The sequence below is a fragment of the Eublepharis macularius genome, chromosome 2 (assembly GCF_028583425.1).
Source record: "Eublepharis macularius isolate TG4126 chromosome 2, MPM_Emac_v1.0, whole genome shotgun sequence".
NCBI lineage: Eukaryota > Metazoa > Chordata > Lepidosauria > Squamata > Eublepharidae > Eublepharis > Eublepharis macularius.
Window position 1 is genome coordinate 61772550 of NC_072791.1, and position 23991 is coordinate 61796540.

At 41.2% G+C, this 23991-nt stretch overlaps 1 protein-coding gene across 1 annotated transcript in view; it reads right to left on the reverse strand.

Moving 5' to 3' along the window:
- RASGRP1 (RAS guanyl releasing protein 1) overlaps nucleotides 1–23991 on the reverse strand; it is a 60064-nt gene that overhangs the window by 20202 nt on the left and 15871 nt on the right. The window contains exons 3-8 of the mRNA XM_054972251.1: nucleotides 19493–19598; nucleotides 17350–17412; nucleotides 13295–13426; nucleotides 10598–10751; nucleotides 506–679; nucleotides 45–161 (exon numbers count right to left, since the gene is read on the reverse strand). Coding sequence (XP_054828226.1) covers nucleotides 45–161; nucleotides 506–679; nucleotides 10598–10751; nucleotides 13295–13426; nucleotides 17350–17412; nucleotides 19493–19598 — 746 coding nt within the window. The remainder of the gene's footprint in view (nucleotides 1–44; nucleotides 162–505; nucleotides 680–10597; nucleotides 10752–13294; nucleotides 13427–17349; nucleotides 17413–19492; nucleotides 19599–23991) is intronic.

Below are 23991 nucleotides of genomic sequence, written 5' to 3' on the forward strand. Positions count from 1 at the left end.
TTCTGTATTAAACCAATCAAGCACCAAAGAAGAGTACAACTAACCTTATGGATGTCATGTGGAACATGAGAACTAGTTTCTTTAAGTCTAGAGATGGAACTGTGGCACAGACCACCAATTACAGCCATTAATGTATTAAAATTCTGCAGCTGATGAAGTTTCTGTATTGAGAAATGAACAGCAGTCATTATTTAGTTCTGATTTTGTCAAATTTATGTATCTGACTTCTTAACATTGTAGGGCAGGAGGATGGCCTCAAGGCAATAAGAATTATCCCATTTAAACAGTTCCTTTCAGTGCAGCTTTTAAAAAAATACTCTTACCCAATGTCCATATTCATATTTTGTCCCATCGCTACCTATTCACCTTTCCTGCACAAATACTTCTAAGTCAGTATAATTTTTTAAACTTTAGAATCTTTTGATTTACAAATATTAAAGAGATGACAAATTATTAAGCAGAAAAAGAAAGGACCAAACTCCAGAGAGTTTGTGACTAGACTGACCTGGGCCACACGAATGAATTTGATGAATACTTCAGATCTAAGTTGTGGTGTTGGTCTATTGAGTACCATTAGTTGTACCCACTGAGAAATTCCATTACAAAGAGCAATCGAACGTTCCATTGTTGGATTTTCCTTCACACAGCCATTCATAATATAGTTCTGGTAATCTGGAAACTTTGACAAAAAAGGGAGGGATGTGAAAGAGATTTAAAAAATTACATACTATCCTTTGTGGAGCAATGCCCTCCATCCTAGAATTCATCTGATGCTTTGACAATTAAACCTTCACTCTACACATGCTCCAGAAGCTTTCACTGCTGGTAAATGCTGACAAAAGGAAAACAACAGGAGATGAGTCATCAATCTGCCAAGCACAGAACGCTTCAGTGCTTAGTTATGCAACTGGACCTGACTAGAGTGGAACATCTTTGCTAGAATGTCGCACCCAAAGAATAGAGCCTGGGAAAGCCAAAAGGCTAGATCGTCTCTCTTCCTTGTGTGCCAGGAAGATCAGGATTGAGGCCAGAGGGTGATGAACTCCCAAAAAAGCTCTTCTTGTTCATTGTTCTCAGATAGGCAAATACACAAAGCATTAAATTTTCACATTGGGGATGCATCTCAGCCACATGCCAAAGGACAATGGGGAGAAACCAGTAATCAGGAGAATAGAGGTAATGCAAGACCTTTAAACTGCTGTAACTTCAAGAGTTACTAGCCTCTCCTAGCAACAACGTTATTAGGATATGTCTAGAGTTAGGGTTAGAAGACTATATGTTATCACCTAGTATTTAAAAGGTTGCTCAGTCTTATGCTTGTACAGGCCATGGCTGAATCCATATTTACCGGCATAGTGCGAAACAGTTGGAATGATAGCACCTTCCTGGCGTGATTTCTGATGTCATCGTGCCACTCGTGGCATGATAACGTCAAAAATCGCGCCAGGAAGGCACTATCATTCCAACTGTTTTGCGCTATGCCAGTAAGTGTGGATTCAGCCCATGTATACTCTTAATTGTTTATTAAAATTGCTTGAAGTCTGATCTCTGTAACTACACTATGCCTACTTGGTCCTGTGTTCCAAAAGTGGTAAAGGGGAAGAGCAGCGGAGGAGCTCATCATCCCTACAGCACAAAAGACTGTCCCCACAGGCAGGAAATGTGACAACTGGGCGAAGCCTTTAATGCACTATGGAGTTGTGGAAGTACGAGTCTTTCAGAAGGAGATGCTCTTTCTGATTTGTTGCTGGCTACAGTTACTTCCCAGAGAGAAGGTGGTATATCCGGCAGTATGAGAAAGGGGTAGTGGTGTCAGGTGGAGACCTGGATTAGCAGTGGGACTTTTCTGAGCTCTTGTACCAAAAGGGAATGTAGTGTTTTGAAAATCATTTTCTTCTGAACACTTGCAAGTTTTTTTGTAGTTTCATGTGGCTGTGTTGGTCTGTAGTAGAAGAGCAAGAAGTGAGTCCAGTAGCACCCTTAGAGACCAACTAGATTTCCAGGGTGTGAGCTTTTGCAGACTCTCATCTATTTATTCAGTTTTTAGGTCATTGCAGCAGTTATTGGATTCTTACCAAGATAAGGCAGCCATTTTGAGCCACTCATGCTTACTGCATCAGGGATGAGCCAGAGAGCGGAAAAACCTGTGATTGATTCAAGGTCTCTGAATAAGCAGATAAGAGTCTACAAACAAACAACTTGCAAGTGTCCTGAAGAAGATTAGTTTTCAAACAGATTCCAGCTAGCTTTCCGTCGTCTTTTTTACTACTGTGCCATCAGCTGAATGTTATATTTAATCTATGCCTGAATGTTATATTTAATCTATGCCTAATCTATGACTGACTGTATTGTCACATTTTTGTCCATTTATTGTAATTTGTCCTTATCCCTTGAAATATGCTAACGTTGCTATCCTTGAACCACTGTGTTCTATACTAAATCTTTTTTATTCTTATCTAAAGTGATTTTATTGCACCTTTAGTATGTCTTTACTGTTGTGTTTTGTTATTGTAGAGGTCAGTCTCTTTTGTTTCCCAGGCCCAATCCACCAGCCCACCCATCCCTGCAGATTTAAGAAGCCAGGAATAGCAAGAGCCATACAAGCAGGTGGTAGGTTTCAAAATTTCAAGAATTCTGTCCACATCCTCAGACTGATAAAGTTGAAAACAACTGGACATACAATCTGGCACCCTGTGACCATTTGATTCTGTCAGTGCTAATGTAAAGTCCAAGTCAGAATGAATGAGAGATTTATACACGAAGTGTTAAGCAAAATGGTTGCAGTAAGCTGCTGCACAGTCCACCTCCTCCCTTAGGCCAAACACCAACAGATTCCTGACCACCTGGAAAAGTTCTGCAGGTCTACACTGTGCAGCTGCAATGGTGACAGAGAAATATTGTTCGTTTGCCACTATCAACACCACAGAGTAGTCTTTAAAATGAGCTCCACCCTGTGACTTGTTAGATTCATCGTAAGTCTTTCTCCACCATCACTCTATCCATCTCTCTTATCTTTTTATCCCCCACCAAGGAGATATCCAGACTCTGAGACCCAAGAGAGAGTGTCTAGGAGTCGTCGAATCCACATTCACCTATTACCCGCATTTTTAATGGAAATCTTCTGTTTGTCTCCAGTCCACAAATTTCTCCTCTCCGTTCACATTTATGCTTCCAATGCGTCTTTCTCGCGCGTTCCTCCGGTCACACAGCCACTGGAAAAACCGCTTTTGTTGGCGGGACCTCATTTTCCCGCCCATTTTTTAAAAAAAATGTAACGCACTTTTCCGTTATTTCGATTTTACCATATAAGGAAACATCATCTAAGCGATATATCACATGAACACTTGGAAAGTAATTGGTGCTCGTTTTTGGGCGGGGGATTTAAAAAATCGATAAAAAGGGAAGGGTTTAGGAAAAAACTCTTTGTGGGTGTTAGTGGATGGTCGGTTTGGTTGGTGTCGGTGCTTTGTGTGATGGTCATGGATCCCATCATTGCTATCATTGCTCATGTTATGTGGATCTTAATGGAGTGGCAGACGCAGATGCTGCTGGCTTACCAGCGGTACTCTGTTCAAAGGTGGCAGGCCACCGCCAGGATTTTTTTCCAGAGTTCTGGAACCACCGTTGCCTGGGCGCGTTCAAGAAGACGGCGGTGCCAGCGGTTTCTGCAGTGGTTCCTGCTTGCTGAGATGGAGGAGCCGAGGCAGCACTGGGTGTACCCACGCAGCACGGACTGGTGGGAAAACATTGTGATGTGCACTGGGATGACCGTCGCTGGATGCGCCGCTTCCGAATGTCCAAGAGCATGTTCATCGAACTGGTGGAGGCTCATTTAAGCTGCAATTTTTTTTTATCAAATCTTTGGCATAACGATATTATGCTAAATAGAAACCAATGCCTTATTTCGTTGGGGCATTGATGGAGATCCAATGTTCCCAGACGTGTGTTACCCCATTGTTGTTGCAACCACCAATCAATTCAAGCACCGTCAATAATTTAGGATATTTAATTTTGCTATATTGATAGGAAGAATCTTGCAAGAAATAAATAAAAAAAAATTTATTCATCAGTACTGCGTAAAAGCGATGTTTTGATAAGAATAAATTAATCTTTTTAAAAAGACGTGCCAAATGTTAGAACATCATCCCAGGCAATATTCGAGCTAATGTGAAGTGTCATAGGGGACTGAGTATACGTGGGGAAAGCCGGGAAGCCTGATAGCTGTGCTGCTATGTGACCTTTATTGCGCAGGAATATATGCCATAATTTCGCTATTACATTGATCTAGAGAAAAATAAAAAATAGAAAAAAAACAGGGAGTTGTGCGTGGCCGGTATTAGGCTACATTGCCAAAAAAAGTTTTACACTCAACCAGAAATGATTTTGAAGACATCTGAGTTATAATTCCCAGACAATAAAAGAAAAAATGAAAAACAGGCATTAACAGACTACGGAGCACTTGATAATAGAATCGGCCAATAGGAACGCAGGGAATGGCCAGAAATACTTGAATGGGGGTGGTTTTAAAAAAAGGCGCGTAAATTGCACTTGTAGGCATTCACGTCCACCGTGAAATTCCCGCAAGAAAACAGTGACTGAAGATCCGAGAGGAATGCGGAAGAGATGCGTGTGATTTATCTGGAAATGTGACCGGCATTCGGGAATGCGGGGAAAAGGTGGGGAAAATGCGTTAAAAAAGGGGTAATGTGGATTCGGCCATTGTTTCAACTGCTTGATTCACTTTCTCATTCCTGAAGTCAACCAGTGCATCAACATAAGTGCTGCTGACCATATCAATAGGGAAATCCCTTAATGCCATCTGAAAAGTCATCAGATCTATCAATCTTCCACCCTTGTACAGTCTTGACATCCCTGTAAGTCACCAGTACCCAGCAGGTAGTGAAGTATCCATGACAAGAGGATAGTCTTTAATACCCACTGAAGCCTGCCAAATTTAAACCGTGGAATTTTATTGGGGGGGGTATACATTTAGAAGAAATTCTCCATTTTGTCCCTCAATCTCAGTTATCAGTGGTGCCTAGCGTCCTTCAAAAGCTTAAAGTTCCACCTTGTACTCTTACCCACACCAACTCTTCCCATCAAACCCTGATCCATGGTTGTTGTGGGTTTTCCGGGCTGTATTGCCGTGGTCTTGGCATTGTAGTTCCTGACGTTTCGCCAGCAGCTGTGGCTGGCATCTTCAGACGTGTAGCACCAAAAGACAGAGATCTCTCAGTGTCACAGTGTGGAAAAGATGTAGGTCATTTGTATCTACTCAGGAGGGGTGGGGTTGAGCTGAGTCATCCTGTAAGAGTTTCCCAGGGTGTGGAATGCTAATGGCGGGAGGCTTCACTGTATCCTGAGGAGGTTCTTTTGCATATGGATTGGTACTTGATGTGCTAATCTTCTCTGCAGGGCTATTGTCGGGGATAGAATGTTTTGTTAGCCTGGTGTTTTTCAGAACTGGAAACCATGCTCTGTTCATTCTTAAGGTTTCTTCTTTCCTGTTGAAGTTTTGCTTATGCTTGTGAATTTCAATGGCTTCCCTGTGCAGTCTGACAAAGTAGTTGGAAGTGTTGTCCAGTATTTTGGTGTCCTGGAAAAGGATACTGTGCCCTGTTTGCGTTAGGCTATGTTCATCCACTGCTGAACATTCTATCCCCGACAATAGCCCTGCAGAGAAGATTAGCACATCAAGTACCAATCCATATGCAAAAGAACCTCCTCAGGATACAGTGAAGCTTCCCGCCATTAGCATTCCACACCCTGGGAAACTCTTACAGGATGACTCAGCTCAACCCCACCCCTCCTGAGTAGATACAAATGACCTACATCTTTTCCACACTGTGACACTGAGAGATCTCTGTCTTTTGGTGCTACACGTCTGAAGATGCCAGCCACAGCTGCTGGCGAAACGTCAGGAACTACAATGCCAAGACCATGGCAATACAGCCCGGAAAACCCACAACAACCATCGTTCTCCGGCCGTGAAAGCCTTCGACAATAAACCCTAATCCATCTGCTCACTCCTAAACCCATCACTACACACACATTCCATGCCTTGAAAGAGATTAAGTGAAATTACATATCCAAGACCAGATAGTAAGTTTATGGCACAAAATCGTTACACATATGACTTGCTGTTTAATTTCCTTATTCAGATTAGGAGCTAAGGCTGACAAAAAAGTACTTGCTGAAGTATTTGCTAAACAATGGACGTGGTTGTCCAATACAAAGACATCGCTCATTCATACAAAGGGTTTCTGAGAAATAAAAAGTATATAGAAGGAAACACTTTGGCAGGAGCCTTATAATGCATTAATATTCCATTCTGGACGTACTGCCACTATTACAAAATACACAGATTGGATCCGGGATCCCCACCCTGTGTAACAGTCAGACATGAGTTGCAGTTTCTGCTCAGTTCCCCTATGTGTGGAGCTAGATTTGGATCAGGACCATGGTTCACACCGAGAGGGACTGAAGTCTTCCCTACCCACCAAATCATTTTTCTGAACTGTAATAGTCTGGGTGGGGCAATATTTGGCCTGTTGGGGAAACCTACACGTTCCCTGGGATATGTGGGTTTCCCCATCAGGCCAAACAGGGCTCCCTACCACCATTTCAGGTCAGAAAAATGGCACGGGAGAAGGCTAAAGCCTCTGCTTCACACATGCCATGGTAACTGATCTGAATCAGGCACCACGCACATGGGAATTAAGGAGAACCACAAATCATACCTGTTACACAGAGTGGGGATTCCAGAATGAACTTGTGTACCCTATAACATGTGAACTTGCCCAGATGTGCAGAATGCCATTCCCTCTCAACTCAATCACAACTACAATGTCCTTCTCCCTTAATCACAACTAGAATCTATTCATCTGAGATTAGAAAGGAAGAGCATCCAAGTTTTTGTGTGTGTGATTTCTGGAAAGTGGAAGGAACGGGCAGATGAAATGAGAACACTGAAAGGGTAAAAGATCAGGACGTTTCAGAAAGGATAGGAGAAGGATATGGCTGGAAAGGGGCACAGACAAGAGTGTGTGTTTTGCACAAGATGAAGGGAAACAGGAATTATTTAGGGATGTTATTAGATAAAAGAAGGAGAAGACTGGAAAACATTACAGCAAGCTGATGAGATATGACAATGAGAAAGTTTAAAGAAATGTTCATCTCTATATTAAACCCTTCCCTGCAACTAGCAGTGTTTGTTCTGCAATTACCAAATAGCCCTTGATGGGAATAAAAATCCCCAGATAGTATCCATACAGGACTTCCAACTGCAGCTTTGGCAAACAATGCACAGAGAACTGCCCTGTCGGCTAATCTCAGGTTACCATCACCCAGGTAGATGACATCATCCACTCTCCAGCCTCCTACACAGTTGGATTTCTTTGTGAGCAGGGCTTTCACAGATCTGCTTGCCTTCAACAAACCAACAATAGAGAAAACAATGTTTTTCTTCTATGAGACTGAAGCCTGGAAAACATGCTGGTGGGAGAACTAGAGAATACACAGTGAATCTCCACTCAACTGTTCCCAATGCTGACGGCATACATGATTTGCTGAGCACGTGTAAACCTTTGTAAATCACACTAACATTCAACTCTTTCTTGGAAGCTAATTATAGATCAGTTTCTGGGCTAGAATTTTGCAGACACAGATTGAGGAAGAAAGGTGATTTGTAAACTCAATCTCCTAATTTTTTGTCTGAGCAGCAGAGAGGCATTCATGAACCTCATAACCTGTAAGAGGAGTCTCCATAACTAATGGCATAGACATAATGTTACAGTCTTTAGCCATGAGAATATTATATAAAACTATACCATGTAGCAAGTAGAGTGCCATAGCATGTAGATATTTTACATGTTGGAGCTGGACATTCCTAGCAGAGCTGTGAGAACTCTCCATGTGTCAGAGTGATCCAGATGATTATAATCACTACATGGAACACTTTCTATGCAAAGGCTATTCCAAATATGGATTTCCAATAGTTTCTATTTTTTTTTTAAAAAAAAAGCCCAATTTGTTTCAATCATCTGGGCAACAAATGGGAATAATGACTAATCAATGGCTGCCATTCATTCACTGTTATACCGCCTCCTCTTGCCAAAAAGCACCTATTGTTCAGATCCAGGCAGCCATTGCTGCTGCTTCAAGGTGACTGTGGTTCCAGCCAGCAACAAGCCAGTAGCAGCAGACCAACAAGATGAGTGGAAGATTTCTATCACCTTCAACTGGTAACTTAGACAGTGTTTCTACAGCACCTGAAGTGCCACATCTCAGTGCATCCTGGGAAATGTAGCCCTTAGAGTGGGTTTTAAATTATATTACATTTCCCAGGGTGCATTTAGGTGCAGTGCTTTGGCATCTGAGATACTGGAGCATGGTGGCGGAGACATGAGAGGATGGAATGGAATGCTCCATCTGCCTGTTTATTGGCAGGCCATCTGGAACTGTAAGAATCTTACCAGCTAATAGCCACCCTTAGTCCCTGGCACAGCACAATAGCTACTTTGGAAAGACAGGAGGAATGATATTCCCAATGGAAATAAAGACAGATATAATGAATGGAAAACAAGCATTTGTAATAATAAATAGAAAAGAAAATGTGTAAATAAAACTAAAATTTAAGAACAGTATATCCCCATAGTTTTAATCAGCCCCTTTGTAGGTATTTTAATAGACAGACAGCCCTGACAGCCTTCGAATCAATACCACAAACTGGAATTCTAAATTGAAATTTAGTGTGGATTAGATTTTCAGCTTGGGGGAGGGGATTTGCTGAGGCACCTCTATTCAGATGTTATCCCAAACTGGAGCTTGGTCAAACCGACAAGTTTACAAATCAAGCTTGACATGTTTGGGGATAAGGGAAATGGGAAGAGAAAGGGGAACAAACTGTGTTCATACCAGACAGAAGTTTAATTACAGCTTGTTGTGAGGTAAGAATGCAGCCTATATCACCCAAACAATTCATTGCATGAGCTTTTATGCCATTTGAAGTTTTTCTAATGCAGTGCAAAGCAACCTTAGGGAAAAAAGTAAAACTGAAAAAGCATTCTAATATATGGAATTCTTCTAATATAGGAACACTATTTGGGTCTGATCCAGCATATGGTTTTCATGGGCAGAAACACTTCCACCCACAGAGCGAGACTCTCATGCCCCCTGCCCATGGCAGCCTAAAATGGCCTTCCAACAACAAGATTTGAGGAGATATGGGGCTGCTATGGGAAGAAGAGAGCTGTGAAGGTCACATTCTATGGGAAAAAATCCTTGCAGCTGCAGCAATGCTGCACTGGTTCCAACCCATTATGTTTTAATGTATACATTCTTGAATGTTTTACAGCTAAATAAGATCAAATCAAATTCTTTCTAACAGCAGACTGCCCTATTGTCCGCGTAGTTGAACGAACTGCCAGTGCAATGTCATAAGATACTATCTTTCTTGTGCCCAATAATAATGAATTAACAACAAATTCTGAAACATTACATAAGCATTTTTTTACTGCTCCTCAGAAGCAGCCTGAGCATGGAGATGTGACTTCAGCTTCCAAGGCTGTTAGATTTTAACTTAGCACATGAGAAGAGTCATGAACCTAGAGCTTAAAATAAAGAGTACTAACGCCTGACGAAGTGAGACTTTGTTCCCCTAACTGCTATATTTGAGGCTCCGGCATGGTTAATCAAAAGACAAGAGCATGTTGGGGAGGTTTTAATGTTGAACAACTTGGTCCATAGATTTGCAATAACTTCATTACACATTTTATAAGAAAAGGGTGATTGGAAGGAAGAACAAATATTCATACGTATTCGTCCCTGCTGTAAAGCTAATTATGTACAATTTGTGACTCAGTGAAGACTACCAGATGTATTATATCACCCAGCCTATTTCCTTTTGTTCCTCTTCATCTAAAGGAAAGAAATTTGTCTCAAGCAACAGATAGGTTAAAAACAAGTGATCCTTGCTGCACTCTAATTGGAACAAATTATTCAAATATTGAGGAGGGAAGGCTTTAGGTATAAGGAAGTTTTCCTTTCTCTTAACAACTTTCTTCCAAGATGGAGTATTAAGATAGAAATGTCTTTTCAGACTAGCTGCTTAGTTTATCTTGCATTACATTTTCTCTTTTACGTATTTTGATGATCATTCCTCTCTCCATCTGAAATGTGTCAATTAGATGACATGTCACTACATGCTGTTAGCGTTTACCATTTTGTAACCATAACAGCCTCCTCCCTTGAACCCAGATATGAGGGAACTAGATATGAAGAAGCAAAATGGAAAACTCTAGGGAGATTCAAAAGCTCTTTAATTTTCCTTTCTTCTCTTCACCTGACCCATCTATGAAATACTTCCAGTGTAGAGAACTACCAAGTTTACAGAGAAAAAAATTCCACATGACTCCCAGGGCAGCACACAGTAACTATCAATCTATCTCAAAAAACCCATCAGTTTCAATGGGCTTCCATTGTAACTCTGCACAGAACAGCACAGTCAGGATCTTTTAAAATACAGAGGTACACCCATACATCCATAAACAAACTCAAACTCCATTCAGAGAGACAAGTAAAAAAGCCATTCACTCACTGATATTCGTCGGAAGGACTTGAATTCAAGGTATGTGAGATGATCTGATAACTCTTCTGGTTCCAGGTGATCAAACAGAAGTGAGACTTTTCGTTTCTTACTGGTGTTGGATTTTATACGCTGTGTGATTTTTCTAGACCAATCGCGAGCATTTCTTTTGAAGAAAGTGATATTTGTGTTGCAGTAAGACTCATTTACATGTTTTTCTAGATTCAAATCATGCAACTGATTTTATATAAAAGAAGAAATTATTATCTAATTCTCATTTATTCTAACAGACAGGACTATGAGAATAATTTTATCATAATTATTGGTCATTCAACAACAACAACAAAAGTAAATGTTGTGTGCCTGTTTTATATATACACCTGACTGTTGATGTGTCTAGCAATTTTATTATGCTACTAATAAATAAGGAATTCCAACTTAACTAGCAGAATACAATACTATGAGTAATTTTGCTCTCTCTCCCTCTCCAAGAAAGAACTGCTCAAAGTCAATCTCATCTTAAGAGCAATCTGCTTCAGAATCTTAACTTTAACCAGATAAAAGCCCTGAGAATCAAGCAAAAATGTATCTATCATGAGCAGAAATTAGAATCATCACATGGGTGCACATGTAGGTGCATACAATGCAAGAAAGCAATTAAAGTTGCATTTATATAAAGGTACAAACTACATCTAATATGAAATTGCAACTATTATGCAATGTAACTGCGGATGCTGCAAATACCACAGAAGACCACGATGCAGTGGCTGGAAGCGGCATAACCACTTATCCTCTGGTATTCAGGGCTCATTTTGAACCTTCCCCTGCCCAGCACCAGCCCGATCCCAGCCGTTTCATCTCCGATCTGGGCTGAAACGTGCCCAAAATGGCAATTTTGGACCCATTTCGGCCTGGATAAGGGCAGAAATGGCCCAGATCAGGTGGGTGCCAGATGGGGGAAGCCTCCCCTGCCTGGCACCAATCTGGTCCCTGCTGTTTCTGCCCCAATTCAAAGGGGCCCGGATTGGGGCCGAAATGGCCTGGATTGGGTCGGTTCCAGGCACCAACCCGGTCCCAGCCGCTTCAGCCCTGATCTGGGCCAAAATGGGCCCAAAATTGCTATTTTTGGCAATTTTGGGCCCATTTCATCGGTGTCAGATGATGGAAGCCTACTCCACCCAGCAGTGACCCGGCCCCAGTAATTTCGGCCCCGATCCTGGCCCAAGAGGGCCCAAAAGGGCCATTTTCAGCTCTTTTGGGCCTGGATCAGGACCAAAACAGCCCGGATCAGATCAGTGCCAGGCAGGGGAGCATTCCCCCACCTGGCTCTGACCCAATCCAGGCAGTTTTGGCTCTGATCTGGGCCTGAAAGGCCCAAAATGGCCACTTTTGACCATTTGGGGCCATTTTCTGCTGGGATCAAGGCTGAAATAGCTGGGATTTGGTCAGTGCTGGGTGGGGGGAACTCTCCCCCTTCCAGCACCAACCCACTCCCGGCCATTTCAGCCCTGATCTGGGCCCACCAGACACTGACCCGATCTGGGCCATTTGGGGCCCAAGCCAAGCCAAAACGTGCCCAAAATGGCCATTTTGAGCCATTTGTGGCCTGTTTCGGCCTGGATTGGGGCCAAAGGGCCCCTGATTGGGCCACTGCTGGCAGCAGCCAAATCCCATCCATCTCAGCCCAATCAAGGGGCGTGGCATATGCTAATGAGTTATGCTAATGAGTTCCTGCAGCTCTTTTCTAAGACATGTCCCCTGTTGTCATTATTTCATTCCCCCATCCACCAAAGCTGTATCTTTGCTCCTCAAAGAAACATTTATTAAAGGGATGGTTTTTAGCCTGGAAAAAAAAGGCTAATGAAGATTGTTCTTCATTCTACTGCAGATTATAGCATCTGTAGCTATGTTTTGTAAAATGAGAAAATGCAAGGGACAAACTACTTATTGCTTAATATCACGCTGATGAACACCCACTAAATATCTGTTCCCTTCCCATCGCCCAATACCGCAATCTCTTTCCCAATCTGCAGCTCCTGTAGGTTTTTGTGGGGGAAGCAACACAACTGCATCACTTAAGAGACACTGCTGCGATCTCAACAGCCTTTAGCTTTTAAAAGCCACAGTTTTCAAACAGTATCAAAAGGATATTTTTGTTTGGGGCTTATAGAATTTGAACATATAAACCAAAAGTTTGTTTTATTTTCAATAAATTCAGGGTGTAAAATCCTGGATTGATGCAGCAGAGATACTTTTATTTGATTGACCCAGGCCTCCCTTATCAATGGTAGAAATCTTCATGTTAAGCATTCTCCTAAGGCCCAGTTCACAAGTGCTCTGCACTGTGGTTCTTTGAACAACAACAACATGGACATGAAATACTCAAGTCACTTGTATGAAATGGTTCCTCGTTTGGACAATTTGAATTATACCATTGCAAACCCACAGAAGAGAGAGGACAGAGAAATAATCATTGTTACGCAACCATTGAATAAGTCATTTCACAAAAACAAATAAAATGATTGCCATATGATGATGTGCCCATGCATTTGTGATCCAAGCAGCAACCATGCTTCAGAACACAGGTATATGTGGTTCAAAGAACCTGAGCAGAATTTTGTCCCAAAGTGTCTTATTTGTATCAATGGACAATTTATTACGTTTTCCAAAATGGTTTTTCTTCCAACATATTAAGACCTTGACACTCACATTTGAGATGTGTCAATTAGGCGACAGTGTAACTCCTCACCATTAGCTCGCACCAACTCCTGAAATTCCTCCACAGCATTAGTAAGATTAGAATCTGTTTTGAACATGATCCAGAATTCTGTTATCCAATACCTGTTGGGAAGAAAAGATGGGTTTTCACTTGTATACTTACAACCATACACCATAAGCAACTTCAAACTGATGTTTGCCTTTAATCCATCGCTACAAACAAAATATCTCTGATAATTTCTACTCCACTTTAGTGATGTTTTAAATATTTGTTAGGTACTATAGCTAAAGAATAAAATACTGTGTAAAAATGATTCTGTATATATAAACAAACATTCAGTGCTTTTTTTGGTTTAAAAGGTGCTGGTACTCATACATAAGGAGAGCCCCCCCTCCAAATGCTGGTATTCTGTATTAGTATCACAGCAAAAAATGCTCTGTGTGCATGTTTATAAAATAGTATCTCCCCTGCTCTATCCCAAAAGCAGGTGTGTAGAATTTGCATTTGCATTTGGAATTCCCATTTGGAAATGGAACAGTGACATCATCAACTAAAATTCCTTATAACTCACTCCAGCAAGTGCTAATTGCCGGGATATGGAAATATTTCTCAGTACTCTTGAACTATGAAATGGGCATAGGAGGTTGCCAACTACAAGTGTGTTGTATTGCCACCTATCTGAGAAGAAGAAACTTTCTCATAGCAGAGCCACCTTTCTGGCCACTGGGAACCAGGACTGCCTGGAGCAACAGTGGAGCTGAGTGTTTGTTGGACTCAGATTTCTTGTCCCAAACTGTTATCCTAAAGCTGTTGCAGTCTATCACATGTTTCCGCTATCTTCAGATTGTGCCACAATTCAGCCAGACTGCTGTGAAAACTACTGTAGGGTTGCCAGCGCCAGGCAGAGAAATACCTGGAGATTTTCATGGTGGAGCTTGGAGGGGGAAGTGTTTGGAGAGGGGCTGGAGCTCAGCAGGTTTTAATTTCACAGAGTCTACTGTCCAAAGCAGTCATTTTTTCCAGGGGAATTAGTTATCTGTCAACTGGAGATCAACTGTAATTCCAGGAGATCTCCAGCCACTACCTGGAGGTTGGCAACTGTATTGAAAAGGTAGGCCTTCCCCTCCCCTTCATACACCAAGCAGGAAGCATACTGAAAGGCCAATATGGCTTCTCTGCCCACTTTCCCAGCCAAACTTTGTGTGTCTGAAATAGAGGCTCATTTTAGAGGGGGGAGGGGAGCAATGACCAAAAGCCACAATAGTGGCTGATAAGAGCAAAAGCCAGCAGGGTCTTGAGGAGGGGGTCCATTCCTGTAGAGAGCAATTGTTTAAAACTGGAATTTGGTGAGGGTGAAAGCTTAAAGATATACTCTCACATCCCAGTAAGACACTCTTCACAACACATCTTTTAGAACAAGATATTTCACAAGTATTTTTATCCATTCCTAAATGACTGTATTAAAGGCAAAGCCACCGGTGTTTTTATTTTTATTTATTATTAGACTTCTATTCCACCCTCCCCGCAAGCAGGGCTCAGGATGGATCACATCATTTAAAACTAGAGATGGGCACAAACCGGGAAAATGCCGAACCATGTCGTTCGTGGTTTGTAGAGTTTCATGAACCACGAACCGCCACGAACTCGCCCCATTTTGCGAAGTGGTTCATTTGGTTTGCGAAAACATCACTTCCAGGTCAGCAGAATGTCTGCAGAACCGGGGTGTGCACTTCCAGTTTCCCCCTTTCAAATGCTGCCCACTTTTCAGCTGATGGGAGGGGGATCCCCCATCAGCGGGGAAAAGCTCCTGGTGTTTGAAAGCAGCAACACTTTTCTTGTGCGACAAGAAAAGTGTTGCTGCTTTCAAATTCCCACCAATCTCCTTTTCCCCAGGAGCTAAAGTGAATTAAGGTTCATAAGGCTGCTTCTCCATTGGCTTCCTTCCTCCTGGGTATGCAAGCATTCTCTCTCTTTTTTTCCCTCAAAGCCAGGAAGGATTCCTAACATTGCTGCTTATTCCCTGCTGGTTTTAAAAGCCAAGAAAGGGTTAAATGGCTGCTTTTCCCTTCCTCCTTTGGAGTATACACATACTCTCTTTTTTTTCCAAAGGCAAGAACGAGTTGTAACATTGAAACATTACTGCACATTCCTCTTGGCTTTAAAAGCCAGGAAAATACTAAATGGCTGCTTTTCCTTCCCTCCCAGGCATGTTTCTGTCTTTGCCAAAGTGAAAAAAAAACCCAAACATTTTGTACAGCCCTTTGGAAACAAAGTGGCAGGGAAGATGCTGGGAGGAGATGAAGCAGCAGCATTTTAACCCTTTCCTGGCTTGGCTTTAAAAAAAATAAATGAGAGTGGAACAAGCACGAAAAGTACATTTCCCCCCAGAACTCTGCCACCAATTGCCTCTCCAGTGGGCAGGGGACAGCCCAATCAGCAAATACAGGGCAGGGGGAAGGGTTCCAACATTGCAACATTACTATGTCTGCTCAAAGTTTAAAAAAGAATGTGACATGAATTGCAAAGCTCTGAAAGTCTGAAACTGCACCGAGGCTTCAAGCAAGAAAAGTACTGCTGCTTTCAAATACTGGCAGCTTTTTTCAGCTGATAGAGGATCCCCCTCCCATCAGCTGAAAAGCAGCAAGCTGCACATGTCTACTGCAGAAAGCCCATCCTCGGTCACCTAGGAAACTGATTGATTGGTGCCAGGCTGTCTGCAGTAACGAACTGAAAAATGAACCAAACGAACCAGCCTAAAGTTCATCGCAGTTCATCAGAAAAGGGCTCTGACAAACCGCTGGTTCATGAACCATGAACTGGTCAAATTTGTGTGATGAACTTTGGTTCATATTTTGGTTAAATATAACTCAATAAATAAGTTAAATAAGTTAAATGAGTTAAATAAACTCAATAAAACATAATTTCATAGAGTTTTCCATAAAATCATTAAAACGTTATACAAATCTAGATCAGTTATAACAACAATAAATAAATTACCAAGATGGCAGCAATCACTGCTTAGTTATTCATTTAGCATCACTTTGGGTGAAACAAAGGCAGCAGCTCAGGGCTTTTTTTCTGGGAAAAGAGGTGGTGGAACTCAGCGGGTTGCCAGCACAGGGGGCAACTCTTGGTGGTAGATGGTGCCCCTGGTACCACATATGCGTGCACAAAGTGCACGCATGCTCCCAGGGCCAATGGCATCACTTTGGATCAGCTGGAACAAGGGAGGAGTTTTTAAAAGTTTAAATTGTCCTCGGCGAAAATGGTCACATGACTGGTGGCCTTGCCCCTGATCTCCAAACAGAGGGGAGTTTAGATTGCCCTCCGCACTGCTGGAGCGGCACAGAGGGCAATCTAAATTCCCCTCTGTCAGGAGATCAGGGGGCAGGGCCACCAGCCATGTGACCATTTTGAAGAGGTTCCGGAACTCCGTTACACCGCGTTCCAGCTGAAAAAAAGCCCTGCAGCAGCTGATATAATTAACAAAGCAATCAAACAGTTGAAACAGGTGGTGGACAGATCTAACGGGGAGGTTTAAATCATTCACTTTCTCCTCCTACAGTTTCATAGTGATATTTCTACAGCAGTCTTACTTTAGCCCCTTATTCTAGTAGGGGGAAACCCTGGATCTATATACAACATATGGAATACAACTGGCCCAATTTGTCTTCCCACTCTCCTTAGGTATGCCAACACCTTCACAAGTAGAACTTGCTTTTTTTTTCCAGCACCCAGACTAAAATGGTTGCCTACCCATGGCAATAACCCAGTGGCACCAATGACACAACTAAATTTTTACAAAATAGTGTGGACAGTGGAACTCTTTCTTTGGAATAACCACCAGTGTCTTCATGGGTACTATCAAACAGGTGCCTAAGGCATTCATAAGTCACAGTTAAAATGGTAGTCACAATCATAATTGGTGGAGGGAGAAGAAAGAGAGCAGCATTTCTGTCATTTCTTGATTCATAATAACGATAAATGGCAACAACTTTTACCATTTCATATTTACAAAGTCATATAACAAAAACAGTCTTCTTACCTTACAAGATAGCATATCTTATGGCAAGTCAAAGATGAATTGTTTTCCAAAGCATCCAGGTATGTAGGCAGCTGCTAAGGAAAGTGTATCAGTAGGCTAGGAATCATAAAAAGTTAATAAAATCCCACTTGAAAACCCTAATATTAGGGACAAACAATATTTGGCTAGTTTTTTTCACAAAAATTTAAAAATAATGAGTTAAGTGACCAATATCTCAAACAGAAGGATAAAGTTAAATAGTATGTAGATGCATTTCTAAATATTGTACTATCAGAATTGTCCGTCACTTACAATTACAGAATTTAATTCTGCCAGAAAGATGTTCGTTTGTGTCAAACCAGGCTGAAACTAAAGGGGACCTTTACAATAAAAAAGGCAAATCTGCACCCATCCCTGCTATATGAGTGAAAGTGAAAAAACTAGGCTTATGACTCTGAGACTCACTTTGTTTCAAAAACAAACAAGTGACTAGCTCCTAATTACTGCACAATAAGTTCTCTGTGAAAGGAACCAGGCTGGAATACAGCAGGTCTCAAGAATAAGATTTTAGACCTTGCATGCTTCTACAAGATAACAGGCTCTCAAAGTGCTTAGAGAGCCTTTATTTCTTTTGAAAAAGATACTTTGAGGAGTAAGACCAATGGTCTAATGGTGAGTGGTATGGCTATTTAATCGTCCAACAAGAATGATCTTTAATGCTAAGAAATTAATAGTGAATAAAACAAAAAAATGCTTTTGTGTGTAGTAAAGCCAACAAATGTTACTTGTAGTCAAATTGGTATTTCTTCCTACTCACACAGACCCTCAAAGATATTCCATTGATTCAGACCCTCTTGCATTAGGATCTCTTAAAATATCTTGTGGAAAAAATCAGACAACTATGCTGAATCGTAGCTGGAAAGGGCTTTTAACGGTAGAGAAGAAAAATTAAGGAGTCTTTCCTGGGCATTATAATGTACAAAATGAAACTGCAAGAGGAAACAGCACAAATCGTTTAGCTACACAAAATATTACATGTTGGCAGCATGACCTGAGATTTATAACAGGATGAAATATTTTGAACAAATGGATGGGGAAATGATAAAAATTAAAGTCAGTACCAATGACGGAATTATAGAAAAGCACATAAATGGGTACACTGGAAATTCTTAAGTACTGAGAACAATTATCTTCCAGTATCCCCACATCATCTTGTAAATGGTTATTTAAAATTTCTTCATTTTGCTTTATCCAGCCAATATCAAATAGGTGACTCCAAGTCAGCAAGCAAAAGTGAACTGTACAGGAATATTTCAGGATATTACAGAAGGTGGTTAAATGGGATTGAAAATTAGGATGACTAGTATAAGGGCTGTTCTAATATTATTCCCATGGTTCTACACATAAGTGGGCATCAAGCTCATGTTCTCATCCCACTCCTTCACTGCACAGAAGATAATGTGCCACATGTATAAACCAACACATCCTGCTTTCAGTTAACTGTGAGATCTCTCTATTTAAATTCAATTAACTAAGAGATCTCACAAAGAGATCTCTCTTCTACAAACCCTGAAGAGAATGGGAGAGGAGGAGGAGAAAGCATGCAAGCCAGAGGACCGAAACTCACACAGCACATAAAAGGGCTAAACATGAGCCATACTTTGGTGCAAAATGTGCTATACTTGAATGAGGGAGAATTAATAAGAATTGGTTGACAAATTAGGACAGTACAATTAAAAACAATATTAAGAAGCTGAGCTGCCTAAACTAAATACAGCTTCTAGAGAAGAAGGAACAAAGATTGTCACAAAATTATTCGATTCAAGCAGGACTGAAAATGAAAGCAACTGGTGGTTTTGGCAAACTCAGAAGAAAGAAATATTTTGTTCTGGGAAAGAAATGCTATACGCTCAAGTTCTTTAAGGATAAATTTGTAAATAAAAATAAAGATCCTACAATTTTATCATATTTGGTTGATCAAAATCAATTAAGTTAAATTAAGTCAGGTTAAAAATCATATGTTGAAAATGCCAATGAATGCATGTTTTCCACCAGAAACAGTCACATAATTTGTTTAGTTGTGTCCATCAGAGGCAAGCACACCACTTCTAAATCTTCTGGAAATTGTATTTTACTCATTAACTGCAAACATTTAAAAGGATATAGTTCAATTAGTTTTTGTAGCATCTCGGTGGAGGAAACGATAAATCTGTGCATGGTCAATGTTACCTTTAACAGCTGGTAATTTTTATATAGATTTCCTTCAGAATCTGCAAATATTAATAAAACCATTGTTATCAGAAACATTACAAAAATCTTTTAACACACTTCTTTGTCAACTTTCTAGATTCCAATTGAGCCTACTGTTATACCCTTTGTAGAGAAATGTTACTGAAATTATGTTTAAGCTCCCAGTTGAAATCTCCATGGTGCCAGTCAAGTGAGGGTTAGAGGCTGGCCAATAATCCTTAAGATTGTCACACCAACTAGAAAAAGAATCTATTGGGCAGTGTGTGATACACATGGGTGTGATATAATAGTACAGGATTTGAAGGGACGGGACTAGCGCATCAGAAGATCAACAGTGCAATCCTAAACAGTCTACGGCCGTTGATTTCAAGGGGCTTAGACTGGAGTAACTCTGCTTAGGATTGCACTGCAAGTCTCTATGAGTCCAGTGTAGGGTTCCAGCTGGTAGTCAGCTCACCTCTCCTCTGTTCAGCAGCTCAGGTACTGGCGATTCTAAACATGGGAAGGAAGGAGTGATCTCTTTTTATTGTACTTGGTTGGATGTCTGCTCCTCAGGGCCTCCTACCAACACCCCAACCAAAAAAATGAGCTGCAGCAGTAATAATGATTTTACAAACAGGTACATTCTATTACTCTCCAGGCCTTTCTTTCATCAAGGAATCTAGAAGCCCTTCAATAAAAATTACATTTCTCTTTAGAGCTATCTGAAGAGCAGGCAAACCTTTGATAGCTCATCTCCAGCAAAGCACTTGAGTTGCTGAATGTCAAAAGCATGACAATTAGACATGGGCACGAACCAAAAACATTTAACGAACCAGTGGTTCACGGTTCGGTGCCAACGATGATCCCGAAATCGTGAACCGCAACTAACATTTTCCGTCACCGAACCGGCTTGCGGTTTGTGGGGCGCAGAATGCTCCCCGTGGCACTTAGAGAGCCCATATTCCCAGGGAGTCTTTTGCAGGCTCTCCTACAGCCATCACTCAAGTTTGGACAAGATTGCAAAAGGGATCTTGGAGTTATACCCTCTCCAATCCAAGACCCCCAGGAAACTCCCACAAAAATCCAAACTCAATTATACTCTCAGTCTCTCTCCCCAAAGGCTAGCAAGTGGCAAGCAAGAGCTCTGTTCCACTCCTCTGCTCACTGAAAGTGAAACCCAGCCTGGGAGACCACAGCTATTTATAAGCACAGGTACCATTGAGCAATGCAGGAGGTCTGTGTTTGGCCGTCAGAGCTGCCTATCAGGGTTTGCAGGGATGAGATTGAGTGCCCATGGCTACAGAACACCCCCTTCCCCCTCCCTCCCCTGGGTGTCTTCTCCCAACTTGCAACTGCTTTGCAGCTCCATGGTTGGAAGGAAGACCTGCCAATCAAGGTAAGCTGGGCTTCCATTCGGGTTTCCAGGGCAACAGAAGGAGCGCAGACAGAGTTCAGGCATTCCCCCGGCTCCGTTGCCAGGGGAATTGATTGCTGGCGCCTGAGTGTCTGGCTTCCCAAACCACGGCCAAATGCAACGAACCAGGCCTCTCCTGAATGCTGGTTCATTGGCCGTGGACAATCACAAACTGCCGGATCATGATCGTGCAATCGCCAATTTCGTGGGTTTTTGAAGTTCGTAATGCGGTTCGTGCCCTTCTCTAATGACAATGCTACTGAAACAAGGGGGCAGTAAGCAGCTGATGTAACTACACCAAACATTTGTTATTTAGAGGCTGTGCTGAACACAGCTACATAAACAGTGCAATCCTAAGCAAAATTACTGCAGTCTAAGCCCATTGATTTTAATGGGCTTAGACTGGGGTAACTGTTTAGGATTGTGCTGAAAGATTACCTTAGACTTGGAAACTTTTTTTTGTTGAAAAGTGGTTTATAAATTAACTAACTAAATAAAAATAATGGTTCTTTAAATAAAACTCTCTTCTATTCAGTCCTAGGCAGCAGTAAAAACATTACTCAGTTAATAATCTAACCAAAGTCCCCAAAGACTTTTTTTAGTACTAGTGAAAACATTTGCAAAAAGATTCACTCATTTTGCAGTTTCAGATGGCTAGCTGTGTTAGTCTGTAGGAGTAGAACAATATTTGAGGCCAGTAGCACCTTAAAGATCAACCAGTTTTCCAGAGTATAAGCATTTGTGATTCAAAGCTCGTTTCATCAGATACATTCACTTTGTCATTTTGCAATATACTTGACTGTTGTGTACAACCCACTATTATACACTCTAAAATCAGGACTTACATTTGTCAGTGCAGATAACTATTTACAACTTTGTGGTTTGTGGCCAAAGATAGTAATTTCATATAAACCTTAACACTGGTTTAAGTAGAAATGCAAGTTGCTTGCTAGTTTAAGACAGAGTATAAATCTCTTTCAAATGGTTTAAATATATTCTTGTGACAAGTAACTTTTAAATGCGGCTAGATAGGAGGCAAGCACCAAAAAGCACATTACATGCATTGCCTAATGAAGAAAAAATTAAATTAGCAAACTATACATTATACTTGCAGGTTTGGCAACTGTGCATGCATTTAAGAGGAAACAGATTTTCAAGTTGCATTAATATCCACATGTAACATTTATTTTATATTATTTTATTATCAAAAACACTTCTATGCTATCTCTCCAACCAAATAGGGTCCACAAAGTAGTGACCATCAAACATTAAAACATTTCTACACTAAAAATATTTAAAATAATATACCATAATTCAATAAAAAACATATAAACAACACCAAAAACAGGGGAGAGGCTAATAATAGTAACTAGTGGTTTGCTAAACAGATATGTATATTTCTTCTTTTTAGTCTTCTAAGAAGGCTCACACATCAGTTAACACAGTTACCCCACAGCACAAAACTACTGAAAAAATACATATATTAAAATATTAAATTATTAAACATAAAAACTATTAATAATAGCAAAACTAAAAGTTAGGCCATATTCTTTCATCAAGCAGTAGACTTATAGCAGCATCTAAAAATCAGAAAAAAGAAACACTGCTGGGCCTCCAGGTGGAGGGAGGATATTCCATAGAGGGTAACAACTGATAAAATCCTACTTCATATAACTGATAATGGAATCAGCAGCTCTTAAAGTTGACCTTGGAAGATGAGTGGATTCACATAGGGAGAGGTACTCTCTGAAATGTATCAGTCCAAGAATCAGCAAACTAAAAAACACCCACAGCCACTGTAAGTTACATCAAGCTTTCTTTACTTAGAGTGGAGTGGAGAGTGCTCTCAAGTCATAGCTGACTTATGGAGACCCCTGGCAGGGTTTTCATGGCAAGACTAACAAGTGGTTTGCCATTGTCAGCCTCTGCAACCCTCGTCTTCATTGGAGGTCTCCCATCCAATTACTAACTAAGGCCAACCCTGCTTAGCTTCTGAGATCTGACAAGATTAAGTTCACCTGGGCTATCCAGGTCAGGGCATTGCTTTCTCTACTGAACCATAATTTATAGATGTTCATTTGGTATCATATGCTATTTAGGCCACACACAGTAGAAGAATGTATGTATAAAGAGACCTATATTTACATCTCTTTTTTATGGGGGTGGAGGAATTGAAAAAAGCTTTCCAATATCATTTTGAACGTCAGTCTTGCTAACCAATTGTTATCTTGGCAGCCTATTCTCAGGGCAGCACAGGGGCAACATTCAGAACTGGAGAGAGGCCACTGAAACAACACCTGTCTCTTGTAAGGTTGCCAGGTCCAGGCTGCGAAATTCCTGGAGATTTTGGGGGTGAAGCCAGGAGAGGACGGCGTTTGGGGAGGGAAGGGGCCTCAGAATGGTATACTGCCATAGAGTCTACCCTCCAAAGCAGCCATTTTCTCCAGGTGAACTTATCTCTGTCACCTGGAGATCAGTTGTAATTCCGGAGGATCTCCAGCCACCACCTGGAGGCTGGCAACCAGACCTCTCTGGCCACCACTGATAAAGAAATAGTTGAGTTCTGAATCAGGGATGCAGCTCCATAGGAAAGAAGTCCCATACTTAATAGAGTTCAACAATTCCCAGCTGCTAAGTGCAAGATCAACAGTCTATTTCAGGGAGGGGAGGAGTATATACACTAAGATTACTATCTGTGGGTTATCACCTTGGAGATGGTCCAATAACTCTTGGTGTTTTGCTTTGTTGCTATTGATAACTGGTACAGTTCTCTATGGGTTTGGTAATCCACTTTGAAATCGATGCAATAGAAATATATATATGTTGGAGAAATAGGATAAAATAATATAAATGGTCATCCCAACAGACAGCTAGATTTCATTAAAATATTTAAGGGAACTCCCAGACCAAGGATACCATTTCAGTTTAGAGGAGGGGAACTGTATAGAAAAGCCACATGTACATGCCTGGCTCGAGCACTTGGGTTCAGGCTCACAAGTTCTCACAGGCCCAGTTCT